The 16106-nt window shown below is 41.5% G+C and overlaps 1 protein-coding gene across 4 annotated transcripts in view; it reads left to right on the top strand.

Moving 5' to 3' along the window:
- The window catches only part of RBMS3 (RNA binding motif single stranded interacting protein 3), a 1318368-nt gene that overhangs the window by 483159 nt on the left and 819103 nt on the right, over positions 1-16106 (top strand). For all 4 annotated transcript variants that reach the window (XM_033930140.1, XM_033930137.1, XM_033930138.1 and 1 more), the window contains one exon: positions 7308-7366. In XM_033930140.1, the coding sequence (XP_033786031.1) occupies positions 7308-7366 (59 nt within the window). The remainder of the gene's footprint in view (positions 1-7307; positions 7367-16106) is intronic.

Genomic DNA, 16106 nt, shown 5'->3' with positions numbered 1-16106 from the left:
GTCAACAGAAATTATGAAAGGTTGGTTAATGTTGAGACCTCCTTGTAATTTTCCCAACTATTCTTATTTATATATAGTATCTTTTCACAGACCCTCAGAAATGCCACCAGCCACTCAAATGCATATCATAGTGGTTGGATTTATACATTAATTCCTCACCGGGTCAATCCTACTATTTTTAAAAATTGTTGAAATCTTGGGAGTGGTAACCAACTCTAACTGAGGGATTACAACCCTGATGAAACCCGAGCAGGGTGAAACATGTCAGTGACAGGATCCCTTAGAATGGACCACCTAAGCTAAGCTAAGTATTAGCTTTATATTTATAAAAAGTTTTATCTATGCACTGATGCACTTTTTGAAAATCATCAATATAAAAAATTTAAAAATTGACCCGGTGAGGAATTAATGTATAAATCCAACCACTATGACATGCATTTGAGTGGCTGGTGGCATTTCTGAGGGTCTGTGAAAAGATACTATATATAAATAAGAATAATGTAATGTAATTTATTTCTTATATACCGCTAAACTCCGTTAGGATTCTAAGCGGTTTACAGAAAATAGACAATAGTGTGCATTAAAATTATAAGTAATGTAGGTTTACAGAGAAATATACATTAAAGGATACAATAAAAATAAGATAAATAAATAAAGAATAGGTACTTAGAAATTTCCTTACTGTCCCGAAGGCTCACAATCTAACTGAAGTACCTGGAAAAATAACAATTAGTTGAGAAATAAAAGTAAGAAATAGAAATAGAAGAAAAAATAAGAAAATAAACATTCTAACAAGACTACATTGATCTAAGGACTTTGAAAGGTAGAAAAGAAGAGAGATAGGAATAGCTGCAGAAAGGAGGAACCATTGAGCATTAGAATTTTGGAGAAATTTAAATGTTAAAAATAAAACAAAACAAGGGGCTAATCAATGAATGAAATTAACAATAAAACATAAACTGGAAAAAAAAGTGAAAATATAAATCAGAACAGTCGGATTAAAGTCCAGATTGAGATGACTTCACTGCTAGTTGGGAAAATTACAAGGAGGTCTCAACATTGACCAACCTTTCATAATTTCTGTTGATACGTATTTCCCATCAAAATAGACTTTCTTGACTAAATAATTTACATCAATTGATTATACAATTTAGTCAAGACACTGGATAAGAATGTGCATCAGTATGCCGTGCTCAGGTGGGGGGAATTACAGAGGGAAATGACAAGACATATATTGATGCTTAGAAGGTGGGTTGGAGGTTGGAATTGTTAACATCTTCAAAGAAGTGGGCTTTGAGTCTGAATTTGAATACTGCCAGAAACGGAGCTTGATGCACCGAGTCAGGCATTTTGTTCCAGGCATACAGTGCAGCAAGATAGAAGGGATGGAGTAAGGAGTTGGCTGTAAAGGAGAAGGGTACAGATAAGAGAGACTTATCCAATGAGTGGAGTGCCGGGGGGAAGGAGGGAAGGGTGGGGAGAGATGAGAGATATTGAGGAGCTGCGGAATGAATATACTTGTACGTCAGGAAGAAGAATTTGAACTGTATGCGGAAATGGATAGGTAGCCAATGAAGTGACTTGAGGAGAAGGGGTAATGTGGACATAGTGACATTGAATATGAGGCGTGCAGCAGAGTTCTGAACAGATTGAAGGGGTGAGGAATGGTTTAGTGGAAGGTCAGTGAGGCATGTCCTCAATAATGTTATGTAGGAACCTGACCACCTTCTACTACAAATAGATGAAGAATATCATTCCCAAAGTAATGCCTAAGCGTTCTTTCTGTATCTGTATGTTTTTTATGTCCCTTTTTATCATTAGCATTATAATTAAGCTTTTTGTTTTTTTAAATTGCTTCTGACACTAACCTTCATTATGCCCTAGCTCACAAAGTCAGGATTGAGTGCCAGAAGCTTGGCTGGAAACACAATTTTTCTCCTTGTTTCTCTTGTGAAAATTTCTTATCTTTTTCTTTTGCAATGGCAATTTTCATTATATTTGGGAAGCAAGCCAAGAGCTTCATGAGGATCTCACAGAAGATATTTCTTAAAGATCAACAGAACGAGTACTAAAAAAGTCTGTGAACCATGCATATAAACTCCTTAAACTGCTTCACTTAAAAAAAACCTTTTGAGGATTACCAGGAGAGTCTCACATGCAAATTCTATAAGAGGTGCCTAAATCATCAAGTTTCAAGTTTATTAAAATTTTTGATTAAACGCAAATCATGGTTTCTAAGCGTTTTACAAATTATATTAAAAAAAGGGAAACATAATAGACAAACATCCACTTAACAACATTAGACCAACAAAAACATTGGGGAAGTTGGGAGAACTACAATTTAAAAGTAAAGAATACATAAAAGGTAGACCACAATAGGGAGGAAAGACAATCGGGATTATCGAACAGCTCTGGCTAATCTATTTAAGGGTCATATGCATCATGGAAAAGATAAGTCTTTAGATTTCCCTTAAATTTGGCTATGTTTTTCTCTGCTTTAATATACAGAATTCCATATCGTGGGGCTGTAACTGCGAAGGAAGTAGCACGATGTGGGCCAATAATTTTTAATGACAGTGTATGAAGAAAGTACTGAGAGGAGGATCTTAAAACTCGTGTAGGTTCATGTGGAATAAGAAGTTTATGAATAAAGGCTGGTTCTTTAGTGTCTTGAGATTTAAAGGACAGAAGAGCTATTTTATAGATGATACGATGTGGAATTGGTAGCCGATGAGCGGATTTTAGCAGAGGAGTGACGTGATCAAAACTTTTTTCTTATTTGTGATCATTTATTTGTATGGCAGTGTTTTGTATCAGTTGTAACCGACAGATATCTTTTTGATATCATGTGGGCACCTGCATTAAATAGTAAATTATGAGCTTTAACAAACTCTTAATGGAAAAAGTGGTGGTAGGTACATAAGTGGTGGAGGTACATAAGTCGATAGTCACGATTCTCTAAACTCTAGGCACCTATCACCAAGTAGTTTGCGGGTATATCGGGGGCATTTTTGAAAGTTTTTTTTTTTTTAATATGAAAATTCTTTTTTTTTAAATTTAAATTAGTCTTTTAAATTAGATCTATAATAATAACGTATAAAGATTTATAATGATAGCATATGAAGAGGAAAAGAAAAAAAACAAAACAAAAAAAACAATTATACAAGTATTAACTATGACATGATACGTTCCAGTTGTACAGCCAAATGGAATATATGAGGAGAATAACATGAACGAGATAGTACAATACAACTAATACCTCATATCAAACAAATATAACAGTTCAGTTTTGAAAGTTAGATATTTCTATGCATCCTTGGGTATCTCTAGGCCAAAAAAAAAAAAAATCCTGGCCTAAATAGTGACTCCTTAGCACAGTTTAGGTGTTGCTAGGCCCAATTCTGTTAACAACTCCTAATGCACGATTGACACGTTTAGGCATCTACAATGTAAAAGACTACAAATATAAGCATCATTAACAGAATCTGGCCCTCAGTGCCTACAATCTGGGACTTATTACACCAGCTCAAGGTTGGCATCAAAGCGTAAAGAGAGAATCTAGGGAGCTAACCCTAGTTGTGCTGATCGTACTTCCACCTCCAATCCTTCATTCATCCTTCTCTCCTATCATACCTCAATCTTTTTCTTCTACTTAACGTAAAGTTTTGAACAGTAGGGATAATAGGCACCAACTCTGAGGATCCTGTTGGTGCTTGAACGAACACACTCAGTGCTGAGAAAACACCATTACTGTGTCAAGGAAGGGATAATGTGTATTGAGTTTGACATCCTAGGTTGTTTTGATGACTAATTTGTTGTCAGTAGAAGCAACGGTTGCCAGCATTTGAAACGAGGGAGATGCGGTATGTTGCTTTACTTAACGTCTCCTGGTTTTTGTGAAGGCGGGGGGTGCATTGAGGGGATATGGCGGGGGGAGTGCACCACAGAACAGGGAGATGGTTGAGTGTGTAGGAATGATGGACGGTGAGAACATCAGAAAGGAGTTAGAGTGGCTGAATGCTTTGAGGAAGGTGAGAGTGTATAAGTGTTCTGTGCTTTGGGGTCTACAAACTAATGAGTTGATTTTCAAAAGATTTAGCTGGACCCTTTTCTCGTTTATGTACCATTCTTACTTCAAGTGCAACTTTAACCCCACCCCCACCCCCCACCCACACTTTTTACAAAATGCAAATATGTTTTTAGCACCGAGCGGCACGCAGAATGCTCTGCGCTGCTCTTGACACTCATAGAGTTCCTATGAGCGTCGGGAACCGTGGGGAGCATTCAGCGTGCCAGCTGGCCCTAAACACTACTTTTGCGGTTTTGTAAAAGTGGGGAGGGGTAAGTTTGTCCCCTTATTTTCTATCTGACCCTTGTTACTCTATCTGTCTATATGTTCCACTTTCACTTAACCCCTATGTTATCTATTAAGATGTTTTACTGTGTATTGTGTCAATATTGTAAGTGGCATACAATGTCATTCTATGTGATGTTATTTGAATATTTTTACAGATGTAATTTGTCTATTTTGGCTGTGTCCAGATTTTTCTTGCTGTACACCACCTTGGGTGAATTTTTTCAAAATATATAAATATAAATGCTAATAAACCAATCAATAAACCCCAATCCTGATACTTCTGGGAGTTAGCTGGTTAGATTTTGTCAGTTTAAAATTATCTCCTTCTACTAGGCAGCTTTATTCAGCAAAATATGCAACACACACACATTTAGATAGTCGAAAAATGGGTTGCTCAGGGGCAAGATTAGGTTGGGGAGACGCAAAGAAAGTTAAATGAGTAGCACAGATTTTCAGGTGCTATCCATCCAATTTCATCAAGCAATCATTTAATTTAGGACATTAGGCTGTTTAAAGAGGCTAACTAGTGAAATCTTAAAAAAAAGATATTTAAAAGATATTTTTAAAGAAGGACAACAGCATCTGGATAGATATTTTCTTTCCTTAGATTGCAGGATTTTGCCCTTTCTCCATGTCATGTGGTTTTGATTGGAATCTCATCTCATCTCGAAGTATTGTGCAGGTCAAGGAATTGGCATAGCATTTAGAACAGGAGTTAGAAAACTGCAACCACACTGAGCTAAGATTTCATGATAGCATGAATTATACTGGGAATATTATAAGCCTCATTCAATAAAGATTTCCTCCATAGGCACAAAATGAGAAAGAGGGCTTTCATGAGAGAAAAAAAACAAAAAAAAAACCCTCACTACACGCTTTGATCCTTTGCCAGTGCTGACCAACAATAAAAGAGACATTAAAGTACTATTTTAATAACTGCTGAGTGCTGACTCAGGTCATTCAGTTCCTGGTTTTCTCTATGGATGCATTGTGCAAACGACTTCCTTGCCGGAAACCTGCACTTTACTTTTAGATGGGAAACAAAAGGCAATTTTCAGACAGGTCATTTTGTCCAGGTAAATAACTATTTAGCTGCCTGACGTGGATAATTTCCCTTCTTGTTTATTTGCTTCAAAATCATAGTGGCCCTCTCTTACTAAGCCGCAATAGAGGTTTCTACCGCAGCCTGGAGCGCTAAATGCTCTTGATGCTGCTCCGTCGCTTTTAGGAATTCTATGAGTGTCAGAGCAGCTTCAGAGTATTTAGGGCTCCTTTTACTAAGCTGCACGAGTGGTTTTAGCGCACGATAGATGCTAATACCACCACTGAGCTGGCGGTAAGTTTTTACGCGTAGCACAGGGTGCAGCGCGCACTAATCTGCAGCGCACGCTAAAAACACTAGTGCACCTTAGTAAGAGGAGCCCTTAATGTTCCGGGCCGCAGTAGAAACCTCTACCGTGGCTTAGTAAAAGTGGGGGGTGGGGTGGATTGTGTATTATGCAAAAACCTATTAAGAAGTCAAACTCTGAAGCTCTGTAGAAAAGAATGACCTCGAACATAAGAGTGGCACTGACACACATATATTTTGAAAACAGTGCTTATTCTTGCTGTCTCGTTGAAGTCACAGTGGCCCTTTTAGTAGTTTATAGTTATTTATTTGTATCTCACCTTACCCAAAGCAGGGTCACAACAAATACATACATAGAAATCACAATAACGATTCATAGCAACATTATCAAAACTTATAAGTCCAAAAGCGACCAGCGTCTAAACATATTACATAGCAATCACTTCCCATATTTTATCTTACAAAAAAAAGATATCTTTTTAAAAATTACATACATTTAGTGACCTTAGAATTACATGGTTCTAACTATATCGCAGTTAGAACCTTGTAATCCCATACATAGACTAATTTCTGTACATAGAACCATGTAAATTTTTATGGATTGAAGGAACGGCAGTAAACACCCAGGGGCAGCAGAGGAAAACACTGCATCACCCTTGACCGGGGCCGCACAAAATACTTCACAGGGCCGCAGGTTAGACACCACTGATCTACATAGTCCTATAGTGATGCAACTAAGATTAAAGGTGTCTAAGGTCAGTATGTTTTATTGCATAGGCCCCCCAAGAGTGGAATAAACTTTTGCTATATGTACGCCAGCAGACAAATCGGGTTCTATCTGACATGTAGATGTTACAACACTCACGAGGATGTTGCAATAAATCCTCGTGAGTGTTGTAACATCTACATGTCAGATAGAACCCGGAGGTCATCGGAGTTAAAAATACAAAATTGTCACTTCGTATCCTGTAATTCTAAGGTCGCGATTTGTCTGCTGCCGCCAGTTCTCATGAGTCCCGCAAAAACTAGTGGCAGCCATTCAGTGAGTCACTCAGCGCCGGGCAGGAGCACATAAAGGTCACTCCTGCTCGGTACACCGCTGGACCGCAAGAACTCACAGCAGCCATTCAGAGGGGCTCAGCATGGGGCAGGAGCATGGAAAGCTTGCTCCTGCCCAGTACACTACTGGGTTCACCAGGGATTCAAAAAAGTAGTGAGGGGTGGGGGGGGGGGGGGCGAGAGGGAGGTAAAAAAAATTATCAGAGTCAGCCAGGATAGGAGATGGGAGGGATTCCTCCTATCCTGGCCCACCAGTCATGCGGCAGACCGGCGGAGGCATACAATAAGTCCAGGAAAGGGAGGGGGGGGACGACGAGTGGTTTCTAACTTGAATATAAGACGAGACCCCCATTTTTGGGCCCCAAAATTTCAATTTATATTCGAGTATATACGGTAATTTCAGTTAAGTATGATTTTAGTAATAAAGGCACAATAATAATGTACTTCCCCTTTATTTCTTCTTGCTTTCACAAAATGTGTCATAAGACATGTTGAACAAGAAGCAAAAGTGTAATGAAGTCCTTTTTTTTTTTTCCTTTCTAGGTATGGCAAAATTGTATCCACCAAGGCGATTCTCGACAAAAACACAAATCAGTGCAAAGGTATGTAGAGATCCTGGCTTTTCATACGGCTTAGCTAGTGGCTTGCTGAAAGAACCCGGTTTCTTAATTCTGCAGTCAGCAGGATGCGCTGTGTGCTGTAAACCATATTTAATAACAGCAGTGCATTGCCGAGTGGCCTTTCCAGTTACATTGCTCATTAATTTTTTTCATTAAAGAATAAAATGAGAATCACAAATACTAACAAGTATCAAATTGCTTTGACAGGAAAGTAAATTACCTTATTACCATGTAGTGTCCTCTGATTCTGAATGATATCGTCAGTGATGCAAATTGATTTCCTGTGTAAAAATGAAAAGCTCTTGGAAAATCTCTGCGCTGCAAAACCTTTTTCTGTTCTGACATTTCTAATATCCTGCTGCCTGAGAAGGAATTTTTTTTTTTTTTTAATGCCATTTTCTCAGTATGGGCCGGGTCCCAATGGTTTCATAATTCCAATCGGGGATGGATAACAGAATATTAACGCACCATGGGCCCTTTTACTAAAGGGCATTAAGCGCTTAACATGCAGTTAATGTGGGAAAACAGGCTATCATGTGACCACCTTAAGGGGTTTTTATGGTAGTCTGCCTGTTTCTACAAGTTAAACTGTGCAGTACTGAATTTTCAGAAATTTTCAATCAGGGCATGAGTGAAGAGTTGGCGTGGAAGCACGTTACATTTACCTGGGCAGCACAGTTAATGTGGGACTACTTAGCGTATTTTTAGCTCCATAAGTTGCACTGGACCATAAGGTGCATCCTAAATTTAGAGTAGGAAAACCAGAAAAAAAAACCGAACCAAATTGTGTACTAATATATACCAGGCTCTGCACCCTGTCTCCCCTTCACTGCCAGGCTGTTCATTTCATTTTTCATATACACACAGCAGATATAAATGATCAAAACTGACACATTTTGATCACTAAATTGAAAATAAAATAATTTTTCCTACTTTTGCTGTTTGGTGATTTCATGAGTCTCCTTCCTTTCTTCACTCAGGCCCAAGAATTGTCCCTTTCTATTCCCTCCCTCCCATGTCCCGAGTTCGTGCCCCCTCACTGCCTTCTAGCCTTTGTCCTTCGTTCTCCCTCCCTCCCATGTCCCGAGTTCGTGCCTCCTTGCCCTCACTGCCTTCCAGTCTTTGTCCTTTGTCCTCTCTGCTGCGCCGTAAACTGCCTTCCTCCCCCCTGCGCTCTGAAACCTGCCTACCTTCCGCCGATTCCTCTTCCTCTGGCCCCGGTCCACTGCCGCTGTACTGTAACTCAAAGAAGGGAAGGGCCAGCATGCAGCAATTGCACATCGCCAGCCCACAAGCCTTTGCCCGACATCAGAACTGACATCAGTTCTGACATCGAGAGAAGGCTTGTGGGCTGGCGACTTGCAATCGCTGGCCCTTCCCTTTATGAGTTGCGGCGGCCAGCAGGAAGAAGCGGTGGTGAGCAGCGACAGACAGCAGTCATCCCGCGTACCTCCAACAAATGGGTCATTTTAAAAAGGTACACCGGGGTGGGTGGGGGGTGTTTTTAAAAAAAAGTTACCTTCGCTTCATAAGACGCACTGAAATTTCCACCCAATTTTAGGTGGAAAAAAGTGCGTCTTATGAAGCGAAAAATATGGTATTACTTTTTAAATAGGAAATGCTAAGTGATTCCATGTTAATCTGAAGCTAGTACCTTGCAATAATCTGAATGTTAACGTATGACCTGCAATAAAAAATAGTGGGAATGCCCTTCCATGATGTAGCATTAGTTTCAGGATCACTATATGTTAAACTCCTGAGTTGTTGCACATTAAGCAAAAAAACTTGACATACATATTTTAATAAAAAGGTACCGTTATTTCACAAAAGACTAGGAAAGGGCCGTTTTTAGTTTATGGTTCATATTATAGATTGATCATATTCTAAAATATGATGCTGCCACATAAAAATGGTTCACCGGATATTCAGTGTGGCCAGTATCTTCTCACTCACTACCTTTCCCCTCATGATGGCTAGCATCTCCATTTCTCCCCTCTAGCTCTTCCAGGTGGTTAGCATCGCCCCTTCTTCTCTCTACCCCCCTCAGGCAGCCATCATTTCTCCTGCTCTATATCCCCCAGAATGTGGCTAATATTTCCTCTTTTCCTCCTCCAGTTGGCCACCATCTCCCCTTTTTCTCTGTATCTGCCCTCTAGGTGGTCAGTATCTCATCTCCACTTTTCTACCCCATCCCATGTCTAGAATTTCCCCTTCTTTCCTCCCCTGTCTCAGCCCTGCAATCACAACCATCACTGCCTGAACCTACTAGGGTCCTGAGTGCCATATATGGCCTTTAAACAAAGGCCCATGCTCAAGCGCTAATGTAGCCAAACCAGCATCTGATGCAACTTCCTGTTGGGAAGCAGCATCACATGAGTGCTTAAAAGCCCCATATGGTGCTCGGGCCATAGCAACTTCAGGCCCATTTTTGGAGGTAGAGAAGCAGTAGCAGTAGGTTCAGTGTAAGGGAAGTGAGGGAAAAAGGGGGAAATGCTGGAGAATGGGTGGGGGTAGATTCTCTCCTATACTAGAGCAGCACTTTTCTTCCCCCCCCGCCCCCCCCTTCCCAATTTGATGTCTCAGGCAGATGCCTAGCCTATATTATGGCAGAATCAGTCCCAGTTGATGCAGCTAGAGCAAGAGGCCTGCAGATCTTTTGCTGTTAGAGTACAGCTCTTTCTTACTTTGTGGATGCCTTTCTGGTTTACTCTTGAGATGATCTTGGCAGGATGGCTGGCTGATCATGAGTAGAGCCACTGTTGTCTCAAGATTTTTTCCATGTGTGGACTGTTTAGCACCCTATATGTTTAGAAATGGTCTTGTAACTGTCAAGACAGATAAGCATCAGCAACTGTTCACTGAAATTTGTTTTGAATATGGCTTAATGCATTCCCATGCAGCAGTGGATTTACTTATCTCATTATTTAAGCACCCAATTCTAAGTAGTCAATTACCGTAATTGTGCTAAGGAAACTAGGGGATTTCACACATTGATTCTGAATTAGTTTTATTAGATTTATTTTGTAATTAATTTTATTTGGCTTTAGTTTATGCCTTTTTCAGTAATTGTTCAAGAGAGTGACATTAAGAACATAAGAGATGCCCTCTGGGTCCATCTAGGCCAGGGGTGGGCAATGAGGGCCGCAATCCAGTCAGGTTTACAGTATTTCTCCAATGAATATACAAGAGTACATGCAAATAGATCTCATGCATATTGTTGGGGAAATCCTGAAAACCCGACTGGATTGCGGCCCTCAAGGACCGAGGTTGACCACCCTTGATCTAGCTAACATCCTGTAGCCAACCCAGGATGCAAGTGCTTGGCGGAATTCCAAAGAGTATCGAGACTCCATGCTACTTACCCTTAGGCCTTTAAACAAAGGCCTTCACTCATGTGCTGCTGTTTACCTGCCTCCCCCTTCCCCAGTGCTTGAGTGTGGGGCCCCTAGGTCTACCTTAATAATGGCCTGTGGAGTTTTTCTCCAGAATTCATCCAAACCTATTTTAAACCGAGCTACATTAATTGTTGTTACCTCTTGTTCTGGCAATAACTTCCATAGTTTACTGTCTGTAGATACAGGAGGTATATTCCCTGTCTACAGAGGGCTTATTATCTATGCTTGTTCTTGAGGCAATTGAGAGGTAAGTGATTTCCTCAAGGCCACAAGAAGAGTCAGGGGGATTTGAAGCAAACTTTCCTGATTCCTAGCTAGATGATCTGACCACAAGACTACTGTTCCACTGAATCATTCCTACTGTATACATTAGTGTGTCTAAAGAAACTTGGAACTGTTTTATTTCTGACTCATTTTATTGCATTAGACTGAAATCTATTAAACAAGGACATCATGGTAAGAACTTGTGATTCTAATTAGTATATTCGAGGTTCACAAACATTTTTGGACTTAAATGTCAGTGGCTGATTTTCAGCATTAACAAGTTAAAAAGCCAATGTATGAAAGTGTGTTAACAGAAGTCATAAGGAGAGTAATTCTATAACCTAGGAGCTAATACTTATGCATCCTGAAAAGTTCTCAGCCCAATCAACAAAACTGGGGCAGTCTCCTTCGAGGGCTATACACTTAGGGCTCCTTTTATCAAGCTGCGCTAGCGGGGTTAGAGTGCGTGACTTTTAATCACACGCTAACCCCCGCCCTGGCCAAAATACTGCCGCCTGCTCAAGGCAGGCGTTAGCGGCTAGCGCGGCCGGCGGTTTAACTTGCGGTATCACACGTGTTAAACCGCTAGCGCGGCTTGCTAAAAGGAGCCCTTAGTCCAGTGATTTTCTACTTTTTTCGTTCTAAGTGTATAGCTCTCGTTGGAGACTGCCCCAGCTTTGTTGGTTGAGCTGAGAACTTTCCAGCAGCCCCTCGTACACTTTTATGTGAGTATGCAGTATGCCAAGCTAATAAGTTCTGTTCTGCAAATGCTCACTTAACTTCCATAGGCGGTATTTGTAAGAGTGGCAGAGCATAGGTGAAGCATAGGCAGAGCTCCTACTTAACCTGCATCACTATTACAGTTAGATGGGTACTTGCCTCATTTAGATACATTTACTTACTGCAGCCCTATGGCTGGGGTAAGTGCTCTTGCCTAAATGTTAATTGTGTATATACCTGATTACAGTAGTATTCTATAAAGGAAAAGAGGCACCTATGTCTTTTTAAAATATATATACTGCATATGTTTGTATTGCATATCCTCCAGGCATTTATTTCTAAGAACTGTGTTATAACATTGCCCCTTAATCATTTATGGAAGGAGACATTTCTAAGGGTAAAGAAGATAAGGAAAGGGAACAGAGAGAGAGAATTTCAAATTTATTAAAAATGTGATATACCGCTTATAAATTATCTATGCGGTGTACATGATTAAGTAACTAAAATTATAAATGTAAAATGTAATCACAATAACAGACAAACAAGCGTTTGAAGGGGGGGAAAAAAGGGGAGAGAAATACAATATTCAATAGGAAAGAAAGACATTAAAAGGGAAACACAAAAGGGATGGTGTTAATCATGTCAGATAGTAAAAGCTTAGAGCAATATTGGGGAGACACCTACAGGGAGGTAACAATGTAACTTGTAGTGGCATTCTTGTTGGATTACTGTACTTGGGTCCAGGTCAGGACCGGTATAACTAGGGAGCCATTGGAAAATGAATCTCTGTAACTCAATCCAGGTCAGAACTGGGTTTCTGAACTAAAATGTGTACTGAAAAAAATAGTTTTCCAACAAAAAGGATAGACTCGCAACAAGAACAGCAGACAGAAGGCAAAAAGCTTAGGCCCTCCTTTACAAAGCCGCTCTAGCGTTTTTAGCGCTGGCCGTGGCGGTAAGAACTCTGACACTAAAAATGCTAACGTGGCTTTGTAAAGGAGGGGGTTAGACACTTACAATCCTTAAGTCTCCCAGATCTCTTCAATCCCTGGGAAACTCCCATCATCTCATTCTTTCTCTTAAACACCTTTAGAACCAGACTGTACTCCAGTGTGGGTCAAAGGTGCAGTTCCCCCTGACTGCCTGGCTTTTTTTTTTTTTTTTGCCAGATCCAAGGAATATCTGTTGTATCTTCTCCGTCTTTCCAGGATTAGTAGTTCTCTTCTGCTCTCTTGTACTTCAGAAATACCTAATATTTCTGTCCTTCTCTTAGGGAGTAGTACACACTTTTCAGGGACATAAATAGACCAAAGCAACCCCTGTCATTTCTCACAGATTCTCTGCTACTGGTACAATGGCTTGACTTGACAAAGATACATGTCCTTAGCGCATGCACACTTCAAACTTGGTGGGTTCCTAATCCATGGTGCCGTGCCCACGCATGTGTAGTGCCTGCTTCAGCTGATTTCCTGATCTCTGACGCTGGATGACTTCTGACTATGCTGTGCTTGCCGCCTTCCCAACCCTGTTCCAAAACCAGAAGTTAAGTCATGAGGGGGGAGGAAGGAAAAGCAAAGCCGGCAAGCACAGTGTTAGAGCCCCGGAGCATGTCCGAAGTCTCTTCCTCGCTAGGGTGGCATTGGCAGAAGATAGGGCATGGAGGGACCCTTCAACTCGCTGCTTCTGTTTACTTCAGGCCTTCCTCGCTGCCGTGTCCTGCCTTTGCAGAAACATAAAGTAGGTGGGACCCAGCAGCGATGAGGGCCCGAAGCAAGCAGGAGCAGCGAGTTGTGAATGCTGGGCTGGCGACGGCTATGTGTGACCCAGGAGAAGGGGGGAAGAGAGAATGAGAAATGCTGCTGATGGCTATGTGAGACCGCGGCGGGGGGGGAGATAAATAAATGCTGCCGACAACTGTGTGAGACCGCGGGGGAAATGATGCTGCAGCACCCTTTTGGGGGGGAGAGAGAGGGAAAGAGGTAGAAGGAAGACCAGGGAAGGGGAGGAAGAAAAATGCTGCTGTTGCACAGTGGGGAGGTAAAAGGAAGTGAGAAGGGCTACTGCTGGACAGGGGGAGCAGGGAAGGGGTAATGCTGGACAGGGGTGAGATAAAAGGAAGGGAGAAGGGCTACTGCTGGATAGGGGGAGCAGGAAGCAAAGAAAGAATGGTCTCAGTGCTCTATTGTGCTAAAAGTTTACACATCTATTCTAGCACCCGTTAATGTAACGGGCATAAACACTAGTATTCTAATAAAAGAGATCCAAGCATGTTCAACCACACTATCCCAAAATCATACACACTCACCCCCTCTTTTACTTAGGTGCGCTATGCTTTTTAGCATGCAATAAATATTAGCGTGCGCTAATCATGCGCTAAACGCTAATACATCCATGTTATCCTATGGACGCATACATTGATTCAGTGTGCACTAAACGCATGCTAAAATGCTTAGCGCACCTTAGTAAAAGAGGGCCTCAGTTGTTTAAAGCATTAGCCCATGAGTGTTCCTCATCCAGCCATAAAGCCATACCAAAGTAAACACCCTAATCGCCAAAACTTAATTAAGAATGTTACTGAAAAAAAAAAAAAAAAAGAAGCGGATAAAAGACCTCAGTTAGGCTTCATGGGTCTAAAAAAAATATTCCGCTCCTTAGAAACAAATAAAGTATGTCTGGCATGAAGGAGGAAATTCAAAGAGCTAAATCACCAACAGCAAAAAAAAACCCTCAACAATTTAGTGACATAGAAAACTAGCAAATGCTCAGCTGCGTCTCTGGTAAACTGTTGCTTCATAAAGCAAACAATTTCTACAAACTCTCATACATGTCCACCTCCTCATTCAAACGTTCTTCATTCAAACACTGAAAATGCTCTTCATTCAGATGCTGAAAGCAGAAACTTGGGGCTCCTTTTACGAAACCGCCTTAGCGGTTTAATGCGCGTAATAGCGCATGCTAAATTGCAGGCTGTGCTAGACATTAACGCCAGCATTGAGTTCTAGCCGTGTAGCGCGGGTTTAACGCACGCTAAAACCGCTAACGCGGCTTTGTAAAAGGAGCCCTTAGGGTCTCTAGGTAAGGGGATGGGACATATCTGCTTAACTGATAAATATTAATGGCTTAATTAGAATATCCAGAAGAAAGTGTCAGGTATGAAAAATGGATAAAAGTAGGAAAATAGCAAGTTTAGTACTTGAATTGTATGTCTTGCTTAAGGGGGAGGTGAGGGGACAGTTGTAAGGAGAAAGGCAAAGGGATAATGGATTTGATATGCTACCTTTCTGTAGTGAAATTTATATTGTAGGTGCTTAGGGTTAGGAATTGTATGAGTGAAATGTAAAGACAACAAGTAAACAATCTAGGTCTCTCCGATATGTGTATGTGTATATATCTTTCTATATCTCTATATATACACACACACAAAACACAGATGATCTATTCATTTATTTTATTTTCCATTAGAGGCCAACCGTTTTTTGGTTACGGTGCTGAAAGTGGCTCCAAATCATTTTTCTGCCCGCTTTCGGTTTCAGCCAGAAGGCTACAGCCATGGTTTTGGTTTTGGCCAAAACGGACTATGCGTTTTCAGCAGAAACGAAAATATGTGCTTTGCCCAGTTTGTCTCCCTCCCTCCCCTTCCACTTTCAAAAAGCATTGCAATCCCCTCGCCCCCCCCCCCCCCCCCCAGCTCACCTGACGATTCCTTCCTTGGGCCTATCTTACAATCCCTGGCAGTACTAGGGGTGCAGTCAGGGCAGGAGTGATCCCCAGTCGCTCCTGCCCATGCCGGCTCTGCTCTAAAATAGCTGCTATGACCTCTGGTGGCAAACTCGCAAGACTGCGGCTAGAGATCACAGCAGCCTTTAAGAGAGTACAGCTTACATGGGCAAGAGTGACTGGGGATCACTCCTGCCCTGACTAGGGTTACCAGATTGTACTCTCATAAAATCCAGACCCATAGTCCCGCTCCCAGGCCTGCCCAGTTCTTCCCAGCCCTATTCCACCCAAGTCACACCCCATTCCGCCCCAGCCTTGCCTCACAGCCCCGCCCCCCTCAAACAGTTCTTGTCCTCAGGATCACATCGGGAAGGGCATCTGTGCATGCGTGGATGCAACGTGATGATGTCATGCGCATGTAACCACATTGCATGCACAGATGCCCTCCCGACGTGGTCCCGAGGGGGAAGCTTTTCAAAACCCAGACAAAAGTGCCGGATTTTGAAAAGCCGTCCAGATACCCATACATATCCCAGTCTAAAGTATTGCGTTTAATTCTGATCTCCTTATCTTAAGAAAGAGATAGCGGCGCTAGAAAAGGTTCATAGAAGAGCGACCAAGATGGT

This window comes from Geotrypetes seraphini, chromosome 2, assembly GCF_902459505.1.
Source record: "Geotrypetes seraphini chromosome 2, aGeoSer1.1, whole genome shotgun sequence".
NCBI lineage: Eukaryota > Metazoa > Chordata > Amphibia > Gymnophiona > Dermophiidae > Geotrypetes > Geotrypetes seraphini.
Note: the sequence above shows the minus strand (reverse complement) of the source record. Positions and strands in the feature narration are given on the sequence as shown.